This window comes from Caretta caretta, chromosome 10, assembly GCF_965140235.1.
Source record: "Caretta caretta isolate rCarCar2 chromosome 10, rCarCar1.hap1, whole genome shotgun sequence".
Lineage (NCBI taxonomy): Eukaryota > Metazoa > Chordata > Testudines > Cheloniidae > Caretta > Caretta caretta.
Genome location: NC_134215.1, coordinates 16,530,057 through 16,544,427, shown reverse-complemented (window position 1 = coordinate 16,544,427; position 14,371 = coordinate 16,530,057). Strand labels below are relative to the sequence as shown.

The following is a 14,371-nucleotide window of genomic DNA, read 5'->3' as shown; positions in this document are numbered from 1 at the left end:
AGCAACAACCCTTAGTTTGTCCTGTTTGCTTTCAGCTCTTGTTTGTAAATGACCAAATTCCTCTTTGTGTCCCTGGCCCAAGATACTGTAATGACACCATTGTGTCATTACCTCAAACTTTTGTACTTAAACAAGTTTCACGTGTGTTTCTTTAGCTTCCTTTCTCCTGGATTGTACAGAGTTCATTTACAGTGGTTCGTTGATATTTCTCATCCATGAGCCGCCTCCTCCTCTATTATGTCCTTGTGACTCAGCGGTCTCTCTTCTGATTGCTGTGCACTTGCATGGAGATCTCTTCTCTTTCCCCTCCACAAATTTTCACTCAGCAGAATGGCTGCAAGGTGCTTAGCAAACAGTGGAGAGCGCTGGCTGCAGGAGAGCACGGGAGCTGGCTTCTCTTTGGAGGAAGAGATTGATTCTCTGGAGAGCCAAGCTGCTCTAAAATCCTTGTTGGAACTCTTAGAATCTTTCGTTTTTGCCTGTTTACCCCTTCCTTTGAGGGCCTGTGTCATAGCCACTGTCTGTTTGCCCCAGCAGGGGTGTGCTGGGCTCCCTTCCTGGGCAGCAGTCGCTCTCCAATATTTTCGCTCTGCACTACTTGGCAAGTAGGCGATCTTCTCATGGGCTCCCCTCCACTCCCAATGTCTTGGGAAGGAGAGGAGTTTAACTGGCACTGCTTGGTCCCCAAAAATGTCATTCTGCAGGTCACCAAAAAAGGTTCTTTGTACCATTGCTGACCACTGGTCATAGTTTGAGAACCACCGGGAGCTAGATGGATATGACTTCAGACACTACTTTACCTTTCCCACCTCCTCCTCCAGACTGCTGCTGCTCAGCCCCAATTTTGCCAGGGGCTTCTGCTTCTGGTCTGTCTTCAGAGCTTTTGTCATCATCTCTGCTAAATTAAATCACCCAACAGAAAGACCATGTGCACTTTCTTTCTCCCTAAGCCCCATATGAATAGGCAGAGCATTCCCTATTGTTGTCCTGCTGGCAGAGGTGAAAGGAAGCAGGTACGGCGTACCGGCAAGAGCCTGTGCGTTGTACCGGGGCAGTTTGGCTTCCCCAGGTGGCAGTTTAAAGGGCCTGGGGCTCCCAGCAGCGCTGGAGCCTCGGGCCCTTTAAGTTGCCGCCAGAGCCCTGCTGCCAGAGCCCTGGGGAAGCGGCGGCGGGGCTCGGGCGGCGATTTAAAGGGCCCGGGGCTCCTGTCGCAGCTACTGACCCAGGCCCTTTAAATAGTCGCTGGAGCCCCATTGCCGCCTCCCCAGGGCTGCCGCAGCTGGGCTCCGGGGATGATTTAGTGGGCCAGGGGCTCTGGCCACTGTTACCGCCCCGGGCCCTTTCAATAGCCACCAGAGCCCCGCTGCCGCTACCCCATGGCTCCAGCAGGCTCTGGGGATGGTTTAAAGGACCTGGGGCGGTAGTGGCTACCAGAGCGCCGGACTCTTTAAATCGTCCCCGGAGCCCTGCTGCTGGAGCCCCAGGGGTCGCAGCAGCTATTTAAAGGGCCTGGGGCTCCCACTGCCGCTACCCTCCGGGTCCCTTTAAATCGCCACCTGAGCCCCGCTGCTGGAGCCCTGGTGATGTAAAGGGCCAGGGGCTCCCGGCTGCCACTACTGCAGCAGCGCCCTGGGCCCTTTAAAGCTCCGCCAGAGCCCGGGGTAGCAGTGGCAGCCAGGAGCCCCCGGGCTCCAATGGTTACTTAAAGGGTCTGGGGCTCCGCTGTGGTAGCAGCAGCTGGAGCCCCAGGCCCTTTAAATCACCCCTGAGCCCTGGGGCTCTGCAGCTGGTAGCTCTGGGGTGATTTAAAGGGCCCGGGAATGTAAAGGTCCTGCCTCTTTTGGTTGAGGCCCCGCCCCCTCCTAAGGACTCCAGAGTACCGGCAAGTCCTTTAAGGTACTTTCACCCCGGCCTGCTGGGAAAGGTGAAAGGAGAGAGTGAGTGGAATAGAGGTCCCCAAACTCAAAAGTATTGCCTTTGAGGTCTAGAAACCTATTGTTTTCCAGTTGACCTGTATTTTGGCATCCTTGCAGCCTCCCAACTTGCATTAGTTGGCATCCAGCAGTCCCTCTGCAGTCAAAGTCTTTCTTTCTTCACTCTTAAGTGTTTATGTCTTAAGGACTTCTTATATATATTGACAGAGCTTCAGAGGTGAAGCAAAAGGACTCTGATCTGCAACACCTGTTCCTTGCCATAGGGTGATTGAGTAGCTACTCTTGTGTTATATAAGTAGCAGTCTACCCTTATCAGAGGAGAAAAGGGCTGTTTCCTCTCTGTTAAAGTTTTTAAATCACCTTTAATTTTCTGCAAGCCAAAGCGATTGGCTTAGAACAAGTGCTTGAGACAAACATCACTGACTCGTGCATTGGTGTGAGATCAGAAGGGAAGTGAGAGGGTAGGGACAAGTACTACATTACAGCAGCCGAGCTCTGTTTGTTCTGCTGTGTCACAGGCTGTCTTTTAGCAAGTTGCAAAGCATTCATGCAAGATGCTTCTTTCTCCCTCCTCCCTGATATGTGCTCAGACGTCTTTTTCAGCTCGAATATCTGTTCAGTCTCATCAGTCAGATCCTGTTGTAGGTTGCTGTTGAGGGAAGAATTTGACACATTGAATTTTGGTGTTTTGGGAGGCGAGGGAATGGGGAATATTGAATCAAAGTTCTGAGTTTCCCTTTTATCTGCAATTGGTTTGCCTTGCAGGAAAAAGCTGTCCAATTTTTTACACACTCAAAACTGGAGAGGTGCATTTAACTATGTTGCCAAGCAATACATCGAGACTGTAGACAGGGATGTATACTTTGAGGATGTCCGACTTCAAATGGAAGCAAAACTTTGGGGAGAGGAGTATAACCGGCACAAGCCACCAAAACAGGTACCACAAAGCACCAAGTGAACCAATGAGCAAGAAATTCAGTTTTTCTGTTTTAAGGGGTGAGTTTTCAAATCCAGTTCACAGGGATTGATCTGTGCAAATCCCATTAAGGTCAATGCCAATTAATTGCTCAGATGAAGCCGTGTGGCCCACGCTGAGCATTTTTCATTAATTGTTTTATGGTAGTTGAATTTTAACAAAAAGTGCTATGTGTGTGCAATATCGTTGGTTGCATTCATGCTTTCTAAGGGCATTGTATGCAAATACCTAACCTACCAACAGAGAACAGCTGAAAGCAAAGTTAAGGCATTTTAGTGAAGATTTCTAGACACGTATTCCAGGGATATCCCTGCTTTCGCGAGAACCAGGATGCTACAAAATGTACTGCCAGCTGCAATACATTTGTGTTTGCCTAGCAAATACTTAATAGATGGTATTTCAGAGGAGACAAGAACTTCCCAAACATAGATGTCTGAGAAATGGAAAAAGGATCTACCAGCAATGAAAATTAAGAGTCATTTTCTGGCTTTGGAATCACATGTATGGCTCTGAATTTACTTTTTGAGGAGTAGATCATGCATATCTGAGGGTGCAATAGCCCTTTATTGCTAAAGAGATCTTTCCCCCATACTTCCAAGTGATCTTCATTTTGAGCTGCAAATACACTGGCCATCAGGAGGTTCTTCAGCCTCTGCAAATGAATCCGCTAGATCCAATCACTTAAAGAGACCTGTAATGGTTTCTCTGTTGGAGGTAGGGATTTCTAAAATCACCCTGAATTTGTGAATGCTAAAAGACAAAGGGCAGGACGTCACTCCATTGCTGTAGTGCATGCAGTAGTTACTGCAAATTGTATGCCACGTCCATATGTGTGGGAGTGCGGGTATACAGATTGTTCATACTACACTTCAGAAGTCCCCAGTAAAAATCAAAAATCAATGTCTGCTAAAAGCTTTTTCGAAGGATTTGTCTTTTGTTCTTTCAAGCAAAAACAGAAGTGAGTTGTTTTTCAGGGACTGCTGCTGCTTTTTGTAATTTTGCCAGCAACCCCCAAAGCACATGACTCTCCACTCTCATTGTTAAATAAACAAGTCTTTGCAACTGTTCATTGCCAAAGTTTGCTTAGCTGCAGAATTCCCATGCTTTTTTCTTGATTTGAACGAAGGGCTCCTTTGTCAAAGTTTCTTGCTTCCTTTCCCAGGTTGACATAGTGCAGACCAGCATTATCGAAATGAAAAACAGACCTGGAAAGCCCCTCTTCCATCTGGAACATTACATAGAGGGCAAATACATCAAATACAACTCAAACTCTGGATTCGTACGAGATGACAACATTCGCCTTACCCCACAAGTGAGACTTTAGCGCTGCTCGGGATTTGCTTGGCTTTACTGAGCGATCCACTTGTTTTTGCCAAGAAAAGACATTGCAGATTTTCAAGGATGGTGCAGAATTAATGTATCCAGTTACAGCACAGGCTTTGTCATTTAGGGACTGATCCTGCAAGATTCTGAGTGCTTCATGAGGATTGCCTAGAATACTCATCTTACCCAGGCTTCAGTGGGAGTTAAGAGTGCTCAGCACCTTGGTGAAAGCATTCAGCACCTTGTAATATTGAGCCTTATTTTAGTTAGTATCCAACCTTAGCAGGGGCAGATTTTGCAAACTCAGATTTTTAAAGAAATAAAGGGATCAAGCTGTAGATTCTGAATGGTATTCTACTAAATCAGTACAATAGATAAGAACAAGGGGCCAGATACTTGGCTGGTGTAAATCAGCTTAGCTCTATTGTCTTTTTCCAATTTACACCTGCTGAGGATCTGGTCCATTAATTTCAGCCTCTGAATAAGTGAACCAGGAGTTGTGTTTCTGTAGCAATAAAGCAGCTTACTCAAATAGACAGACAATCCATGTGATCCATGTAAATCTCATGGTTCTAATAAAAGGATTAAAACAAATGGTAGAAAGCACCACACAAGCAACATTTTAAATGTTTCTTATATTCACCTCCTTGCTTGAATGTGGATGGAGGGTTTTATGTCCTCATTGGCTTTTTGCACGTTGTGGAATCAGCACTATCCTTTCAGAGGTTGGGAACAAAATATTTCATAAGATTTGCTGCACTAAAAGTGTTTATCTAACTGCATTATCCTCAATGAAAAATATTAACTAAAAACAATGGTGTAAGCCTAAAATTAAATACAGAGCCCTTCTGGAGGCCTTCCCAGGAGGTGCCAAATGTCCCAGCTGTATGCAAAAGAGCAGGATTATTTTTGTGCTTGGCACACTTTAAATGCAGTATTTAAAGAGCCCAGTCATACGTTTTGCAGTCTTAATTTTGTTCCTAGAGCCAGATCACTGCAGCTTATAGGACAGCTCACACAAGGAGGCCCTAGAGAAAGGAAAGCTATGTGAATATGCTTACATTTCCCTTTGGCAGTTGGGGACTGGGGTCTGCCTACCCACAGAAGACACAGGGGTCTGGCCCCCAAACTCCATAGTCCTGAGATTGGGAGGTGGAGGGCTGTTTGTGTTGAGCCTCTGTGACTCCACATCCTGCTGCTGCTCTCCTTAGTTCTGTCCTTCATAATAGCGGTCTCTTAATTCCACTTTTAAAGGAGTGGAGCTCCATTGGAAAATAGAATTCCCAGTATGGGAGGAGGGAATGATGCATATCCCCTTCAGCTCACCCACTTGGCCTTCCTATTCTTGCCCCACAGCCCATCCACTCCCTACTGTGTGGGGTCCAGGCTGAAGACACCCCCTCCTCCCCTTTTCCATGTTAGAGATCTGCTTACAAAGGGTCCCCTCCCCATGTGGCTCCTGGGGAACAACACCCCCCACCAGTATTTAATTTTAGGTTTACACCATTGTTTTTAGTTAATATTTTTCATTGAAGGTAATGCAGCTTCACATACAATCTGCAGAGTAATGTTCAGCCAGATAGTTTGCCAACAATAGACTGTGCTTCTTTCTGGCCTTTGAGTTAAAATTAAAGGCCACATGCCAAATCCTTCTGGCTTTTCAACACAAGCTGTCCTGTTGACTTCCCATGAGTAAGGCAACGAGGATTTGCCACCAAGTGTGGTCTTGGATTGATTCCCTCTCGGAGGGCTGTACCCTGCACTTGCAAGGGATGGACTCCGATGTAATAGGACTTTTCCATCTCTAGCTGTTATTATCCGTCTATTTACACTGGGCCTAATTCAACAGTGGCTTACTCCAACTTTACACTGGTTTATCAGGTTTATCAGCGGTGCATCAGGCCCAGGATATCCTAATGAATTGCCCTTAAAGTGTCAATGAAAAAAATTAAAATAGAAAAATAAAGTCAGGTATCTTGTTGTTCTCAATAAAATGAGGATTAAGTTTCCTCCTTCACCTCCTGTTGGCCCATTTATATTGTCTTGATTTCCTTCTCCATCGCTTAATTATTTTACAATTTCCCTACAGGCCTTTAGTCACTTCACATTTGAGCGTTCAGGACACCAGCTCATTATTGTTGATATCCAGGGAGTTGGCGATCTTTATACAGACCCTCAGATCCACACAGAAAGTGGCACAGACTTTGGAGACGGCAACCTAGGTGAAATCAATAATGCTAGTTAATATTTTTATGAACGCTTTTTCTCCTTCTAAGCAGCACGAACTTGGGAATGAGGAGAGCAGGCAAACTCCTGATGATCAGAATGCGAACAACTGAGAAATTTCCACCTCCAGTGCCTGTTAATTTGTGTCATTGTGTATCGGAAGGTACCCCAACCGTATGTGAAGCTCTGCAAAATGGTGGATTTAAAATAGAAAAGTTGGTCTTGACTCAGGATGCCTATTTTAAAAAGAAAAACATTTTCCACATCCTGCCAGCTCCAGTCTTATAGATTCATGTTATGTAAAAGCTTCCTGCAGTTTGAGAGCAGTAAATTCCCCACCAAATCACTAGAATGCATCCAGCAGAGTGGATGGAGGAATAACCTTGTTTACAATTTAAGCTCTCTCATTCAGATCTGCCTAGGGTTTGTGTGAGTCTTTTGTATGGGACTGAATTTTGCCCTGGTTTTTTAATTGTTTATTGCAATATATCTTACATGCATTACAACCAGAGCTTCTAAGATTTTAACATTTTTGAAGACATTGATTTAAAGGGATGATAGAGAAAAGCTAGCAGAGATTTTAAAATAGAAAGTAAGTGCGTGTGTGTGTGTGTGTTTTGGGGTAGTTCCATTTTAGGCCTGTAGTATTTTAAAATTGAAAGGTGATCCAGAATATTGTGGCATAGCTGAATGAATAATTTGAAGGAAGGCGTTTAGGGCTTCTAAAATCTAAATTCTTGTTAATAAAATCTTTCTTCACTAAATTCTTTTATTATCCCCAGGTGTACGGGGTATGGCTTTGTTCTTTCATTCTCATGCCTGTAACAAGATTTGCAGAAGTATGGGACTTACACCTTTTGATCTTTCACCTAAAGAGAAGCATGTCTTGGATCATAGTAACAAACTGCTTGTAAGTTTCTTTGTGCTAAGTTTAAAATATAGTAGTCTGAAGCTGAGTTATCCACTACTGGTTCCTAAATTGATGCTGTAGATATGAGCATGAAACCCTATAGCATGTTCATAAAATAGATTTTAAAGCACCCAAACCATTAATAGTTTCAGAAGATCATGGTGACAACAGATAATTATGGGAACAAAGATTCAAATTGCTCATTCTTTAATTGAACAAAACTCCAATTGTTTTCTACAGGGGTTTTATTTGGTTAAGGACTGCAGAATATGGACTGTAGTTTTGGGGTGAAATTCTGGCCCCACTGAAATCAATAGCAGAACTCCCATTGACTTCAGTGGGGCTAGGATTTCATCCGTTGTGTGTTTGTTTTTCATTTGTACATACATATATGCATGCACATATATACATATATTTATATGTATAAGCCCATTACTAAATATTTGTGTATGTTCTTATATACACCATACTCAGAATATAGTGAAGGAAGGCATGAGTGATAGGATTTTCATGTTCCTTTACCAAGGAATCTGCTCAGACAATTGTACGTGGCACAGAGGAAAAATGTGGCAGTAGCCGGGTGAGAACAATCTCTGGTAGTCGGCCTCCTCTGCTTTTCCGCCTGTCTGAAAATTCTGGAGATGAGAGCATGAGTGATGTGGCATTTGACTCCTTACCCTCTTCTCCCTCCTCAGCAACACCACATAAGATGGACATGCTTCGTGAGTGAGCCATCTGCCTTCTCTGTATACAACTTTATGAAAGTTAGTCTGGGGCTCCTGGGTGTTTTAACAAAAACTGATTTTAATTTTATTGAGTGTCACGTTTTATTTATGCTAAAATCTCCTCTTCCACCATTGCCATGTCTAAAATATTTCTGCTCAGTAACATAATTCTGCTCAGACCCAAAATATGTCTATATTTCATCTTAATGAGGAGTTTTCGTGAAAACCCTTTAATAGAAGTAAGATTACATTACCCAGAGCTCCTTCCTGCCACATCATCATCTGTTTCCAGAATAACAAACAAAAATTTATTCTTCTTAGACTGGCCTGTGTTCAATGAAGTGGATAACTTGGTTCACAAAGACCATGACCGTCTTGATAACCAAAGGGTAAGTGGTTTTCTGAAAAAGGATAAGTTTGCATTTGCTTCAGTAAATGATTCTTTAAAGGACTGCCTGTGGGCATCATTCAGTAAAAACAATAAAAGCTATGTGCCTGTCCTCAGTGCTGTAGAAAGCCACATAAGCTGTATGCACCAGCTGTCCATAATCAAGGGAGGACATTTCATATTCTAATCAAAAATATGAACATTTATTCTCTCTGTTCCTCTAGAAGTTCATTTATGTCCAACACATTTTAATGCAAAGTAAAGGTGTCTGTCCATTTCCTTGAACCAATGTCATCTTTCAGGGGCTTGTGCAGGCTTCTGTGGTGTGAAAGGCAGATAAAATCCTCATGGATTTTGTCTCTGTGAATGCCAGTTAGAAAAACTCACTTGAAGGAACAACTATAGGCTTTTTAGGATATTTCCATAGTCTAGGCAGGGCCTTCACAACTGAGACTGCTATTCCTCCTTAACTGGACGCAAAGTATCCAAGAGAGGACACACAAAAACAAAACACACAAAAACAAAGTCAACCTCCCTCTTGGCCTTCGTTGAAGTTAGTGGAAGTTTTGCTTGAGTGAGGGTCTACAGGATGAGACCCTTACAAGAGAATGTACTGATACTCCGATGCTGTGCCTTTATTTTGGTGGTCTGTAGGACTCTGAAAATGGTGGAGACAGTGGGTGCCCCAGTGAAAAGAGAAGTGACCTGGAAGATATGGATCATCGAGAAAGGGTAAGGATCTTTACTTTGGATTTAACAAGGCCCCATGGGGTCCCCACCCCAACTGAACGCAGTTTAGTAAAAGAGTTTGCATTTCCTTTTCATCCTGTTGATCTGACCTGTGCAGTGAGTGAATGGACAACAATTGGAAAGACGTTCCCATATGTTTTAAAATAGATTGTTCAACTCGAATGTGTTATTGCAGTTGCTTGCAGGGAAAGAGTATTTCCAGTATCGCCTTAAAAATAGTCCGTGTGATTGCATGTTGTTTCTTGAGGTGCTCTGTATTGTGCTTTACAGTCATGCACTGGGACAGGTTACCTGTTAGAATGAAGATCTATGAGTATGGCTCACTTTCAAAGACCACCTGCTTTCCAGGTCTGCTGCATGTTATATAACCTGAGGCATTACACAGGTTAATGTTGCAGTCAACTGTTAACATACTTGTACAGAATTTCTGTGGGGCTGTTGGTTACTCTGATAAATCATAAACTTTTAAAGAAATGTTTCCTGTCTTAAATTTTTTAAATACCTTTTTGATTGGTGCAGAGCAGAGCAAATATGACTGTGCTTAAAACGTTGTCAGATCTTTTGCAACAAAAATGTCATCTTTGAGGAGACAAAGATAACATTTTTGTCTGTCTAATGGAATAATTCAGTTTATAGGATTAAAGTTTTGGAACTGTAAGTTTTATCAATTCAACAGGTTTCTTTCGTAGATTGCAACGTAATTGGGGGAAAACAAAATAAGTTCTTTTCATCATAGTCACTGTTGATTTTGCTGGTAAAAAAAAATTGTTCCTTAGCAATGGACGGAACACACCAGGCATAAATTAAATGATACAAATCTTTACATTAACATAGGGCCATTCAAACTGCAACCGAAGACGTGAATCTGATGAAGACAGTTTGGGAAGTTCTGCAAGGGTAAATAGAGCAGAAATCTCTGCAGACAATAGTTTACCATTCTGGCCTAATTTTTATCTGTCACCGAACTTCACATGACTACATCAAAAGTTAATTTTCTTTCCTTTTAATTGATTAATAAAATTTTATATTAATAATTTTCACCTATGTTGTTTCCCTTTTCTAAATTTTTCAATGAGAGAAAAACATGGTTGTAAATAAACCCTCTGTGACCACTAAAAACAATCCCTTGAGTAAACTAATGATTCTGCTTGAATTTCTCACTTACACAATTATTATGTTTTTGTTTCCTTTACATAACAAGATTTGATTTCCTTTTTGTGCTATATTTGTTGCAATGTGCCCTAAACATGGTTGGATGATCTTTTTTGTAAAGCCTACAATTCCTGAAGAATGTTGAAATAGCTGTCGGTGCTATGCATTTTCTCTGAGATTAAAAAAAGTATCTGTTTTCACACTTTCTAAAAATGTAACTTTTAGAATAATCCATTTATTAAAGGTATTCTGTGGTTATGGAAATAAAACCAAGGTCCTATACCGAGCAGAAAAAGGAAAAGAGATTTTTGACAGCAATCAAAAATTACTTTAAAGGTTCTAATTAGAATTTCAGAGTGTTTGCAGTGTGTTTTTTTGGAGGAAATTCAAGCAACTTTAATGGACTGAAATTCTACATAAAACATGTATTATGAGATTTTCTTTAATAGGGATAATTTTGCATGGTGTTGTATTGTGCTAGTGATTCCCATCCACCCATGGTTGTGAAAAATGCAGTTTATTAAGAAGCATTACAGCTATTGAGTTACAGTTTGAATTGGACCAATCCAGCAAACACCAACACACGTTTGTTTGCCCAGGCTCCATAGCATTTTGATTGAGATGTTTTCAATTTTCCCCAATACTGCTAAGCATGAGCCATATCTAAAATGCTATTATTTAAATCCCCAGTCCAGCAAAGCACTTAAGCACATGCTTACCTTTAAGCATGAGTAGCCCCATTGACTGTAACAGGACAATTCACATGCTTGAAATTAAGCATAGGCTTTGCTGGCTTGGGCCTAGCTGTGGTGCCTTGTTTTAGCTGCTGTGATTTTAAGGCTGCAAAATGTGAAGGTAATTTTGTTTACTGCCTTAGTGTGCTTAGAAAGAGAGAGCTGCTTTGAGATTTTTGTGAGAGAAGTGATTATATTTTTGGGTAACTATTAACATGCCTTTTTAAATCCGTACCCTAAATTAAAAGATTTGCTAGCAAAACAATAGCTTTAACAGACACTTCAGTTTCTGAGGGGTAACATAGTTAAATGACTTGACACCATTTTATTTAAAATACAAGTTATAATACAAATTTGTGGGTTTTATTAGGTCAGTGTGGAGCAGTGGAATCTCTACAATTCTTCCAGAGTCCACGTCCATAGACCATCCTGTGTTGCAGTGGAAGTTCAGAGACTCAATGCACTGGAACTTGAAAAGAAAATTGGGAAATCCATCCTTGGGAAGGTGTTAATGGTTCTTTTAATTCTGTTCTTTTCAACTTGAGAAGTATATTTTATTATTGTTTATATAGTAACAAACGCCCCCTCAATGAGCTGGCAACTGTGCAGACAGGCAAAGAGCAATGTTGATATATTCAGGAGGGTCAGTCCATAAGCCATTGGGCAGATGGGGTGGGGGCAGTCTACAAAAATCCCCAATGCTTGAGATCAGTTCCATGTCCCTTTCCTCAAATGGAGTTTATTACTGAAGAGAAGATTTTAAACAGCTCAAAATAATAGAAAATACTTGGAGTGGAATCCTTTCCCCATATAAGTCAATGGGAGTTTTGCCCTTGATTTTGGTGGAGCCAGGGTTTCAATCTTGGTAAGAGACCTTTCCCACTTTCTGCAGATGGGGAGGGGGATGACACATCTCCCTCTCCTCTGCACTCCCCTCCCCAGACAGACCTTTGTTAGCTACTATAGTGTTCCAAACTAGAGATTCTGTGTGCTAGGGCCTCTCCTGTTTGCTGCCCCTACATACATGGCAAAAAGCCCTATATTTGATTTCCTGTAGGACAGTGCTTTCTCCTAGTCATGTGCCCTGCAAGCAAAGCTCCCTGTTTTAAAGGGCCCAAGGGCCGTAATAAGTGCACTGGGACATGCACATGTACCCCAAGGCCCAGTGCTCTGTTATAGTCCCACCAGGTCACAGTTAAAGGCACATTGGTGAGGCAAAGTGGTGGAAGCTTCTGTGACAACTGCCGCCTTGCAGACCTGGATCTTTGAGCTCAGGCAGTAGAGACTCATAAACTACTATGTGGTCTAGCCACTAGAGGAAGACACTGTGTAAGTGGGGTTTACAGTTGCTGCTGGCCAGCCTATGTCTGTTTTATAGACAAAACAGAGCTATTTGTCCTCGGGATTATCGAACTGGCTCCCTTCACAAGCACTAAATTCACTCTCCTGTACAATCACTTGCTTTCTTCACCTCCTTCCCCCTCCTCCCCCAGATACTTGTCTGCAAAGCAGTTAAGCACATGGTTAATTTTAAGACCCAGCCCTGAGCCCCCTCAGAGCCCCTTCCTGCACCCCAAACACCTCATCCCCAGCCGAGAGACTGCACCCCCAGCCCAGAGCCATGACCCACTCTTGGACCCCATCCCTGAGCCTCCCCCCAAACCTGGAACCCCCTCCTGCACCCCAAACCCCTCATATCTGGCCCCAGCCCAGAGTCCTGACCCCCTCCTGCACCCCAACCCCTGCCCCAGCCCAGACCCTCCTCCCACAGCCTGAACCCCTCATTCCTGTCTCAGCCCTCACCCCCGCACCCCACCCCTCTGTCTCAGCTCTGAGCGCCTCCCAAACCCCTCATCCCTAGCTCCGTTGCATCGAGACATCAACAATTTTCTTCAACTGGGTCACCAGAAAAAAAAGTTTGAAAACCACTGCATTAGAGCCACAGTTGGTATGACTGTTTAAATTTTCTAAATAAAATGTCACTCATGCTATGTTGTAGGTCCATCTGGCCATGGTTCGCTACCACGAAGCTGGACGTTTCTGTGCGAAGGATGAGGAGTGGGATCAGGAATCCGCTCTTTTTCACCTGGTGCATGCTGCTGATTGTGGAGAACTGGAAGCCATCGTTGGGTTAGGACTCATATATTCCCAGCTGCCACATCACATTCTTTCAGAGGTCACTTCAGAGGTATAGAAATACTGAAAATACCAAAATACAAAGTAAAGCATCCTAGGATTGTTTGTGTCCTGTCTAGAATAGGAGCAGCAAATCATCCTGCCCAGTGATAATACTAATAGTATAGTCATTGAGATATCCAACAATCCCAGGCATGCATTTGGAGGGAAGAAGGGTGGTCTTGTGATTAAGACCTAGAACTAGGAACAATATAACCAGCTTCTATTCCTGTCTTTGCCACAGATTAATTTCATGGCTCTAGATAAGTTATTGAGGCCTATGTTTTCAAAACTGGCCTCTGATTTTGGGTCCTTCACTTTTTGGTGCCCAACTTGGAGGCCTTGGACCTGATTTTTCAAAAAGTGCTGAAGACCTGCAACTCCTGTTGACTTCATTTGGGGTTGTGGGGGTTGTACCTACAACTAAGGGAAGGAATGATGGCATTTTAGATGTATCCATTTTAGTATTTGTTTCTGCTTTTGCTTTCAAAGAACACAGAGGAAAGCCGAGTAAAAGGATTTGATTATTTACTGAGAGCAGCAGAAGCTGGAGACCGGCCTTCCATGATTCTGGTAGCAAGAGCATATGACACAGGTGTAAATCTTGGTTCAAACAGGTACTGTGTGTGTGAGAGAGAGAATGAATAACTTGTAGGTTAGAATGTTTGATTGCCCATGCAAAAGATTTTTTTTAATTGCAGGGCTCTCACTTACATGCGTGCTTTTTATTATTTATTATTATTTACTGAATTTTATGGAGATACTTCAAATTTACACTGGTGTACGTGAGAGCAGAATTTGGACTATAATATTATATCACCACAGAAGGGAAGAGTTACACAGATTGAGAGACAGATCCTGCTCTTGGATACTTGGGTTGCATGTCTCATTGATGTGAATGGGAGCTGTGTGTGCATATTTGAATTTGGCCCTGATATTCAAGACACACTGATGTATATGTGAATAAGGCTAAGAGATTGCTGCCCCCAGACTTCAGTGTAGCTGCAGTAACCCTGGGATGCATACCCTCACTCTCCAGGGGCAATGGCTCATGAATCCACATAGCAGTCTGTCATAA

The 14,371-nt window shown here is 42.8% G+C and overlaps 1 protein-coding gene across 4 annotated transcripts in view; it reads left to right on the top strand.

Moving 5' to 3' along the window:
• EEF2K (eukaryotic elongation factor 2 kinase) overlaps positions 1–14,371 on the top strand; it is a 45,737-nt gene that overhangs the window by 22,176 nt on the left and 9,190 nt on the right. For 3 of the 4 annotated variants that reach the window (XM_048866832.2, XM_048866830.2, XM_048866829.2), the window contains 11 exons: positions 2,700–2,871; positions 4,073–4,222; positions 6,323–6,455; positions 7,242–7,369; positions 7,896–8,091; positions 8,416–8,483; positions 9,137–9,214; positions 10,067–10,129; positions 11,489–11,623; positions 13,118–13,306; positions 13,786–13,910. In XM_048866832.2, the coding sequence (XP_048722789.1) occupies positions 2,700–2,871; positions 4,073–4,222; positions 6,323–6,455; positions 7,242–7,369; positions 7,896–8,091; positions 8,416–8,483; positions 9,137–9,214; positions 10,067–10,129; positions 11,489–11,623; positions 13,118–13,306; positions 13,786–13,910 (1,437 nt within the window). The remainder of the gene's footprint in view (positions 1–2,699; positions 2,872–4,072; positions 4,223–6,322; positions 6,456–7,241; positions 7,370–7,895; positions 8,092–8,415; positions 8,484–9,136; positions 9,215–10,066; positions 10,130–11,488; positions 11,624–13,117; positions 13,307–13,785; positions 13,911–14,371) is intronic. The other variant, XM_048866833.2, reaches the window with a different exon arrangement.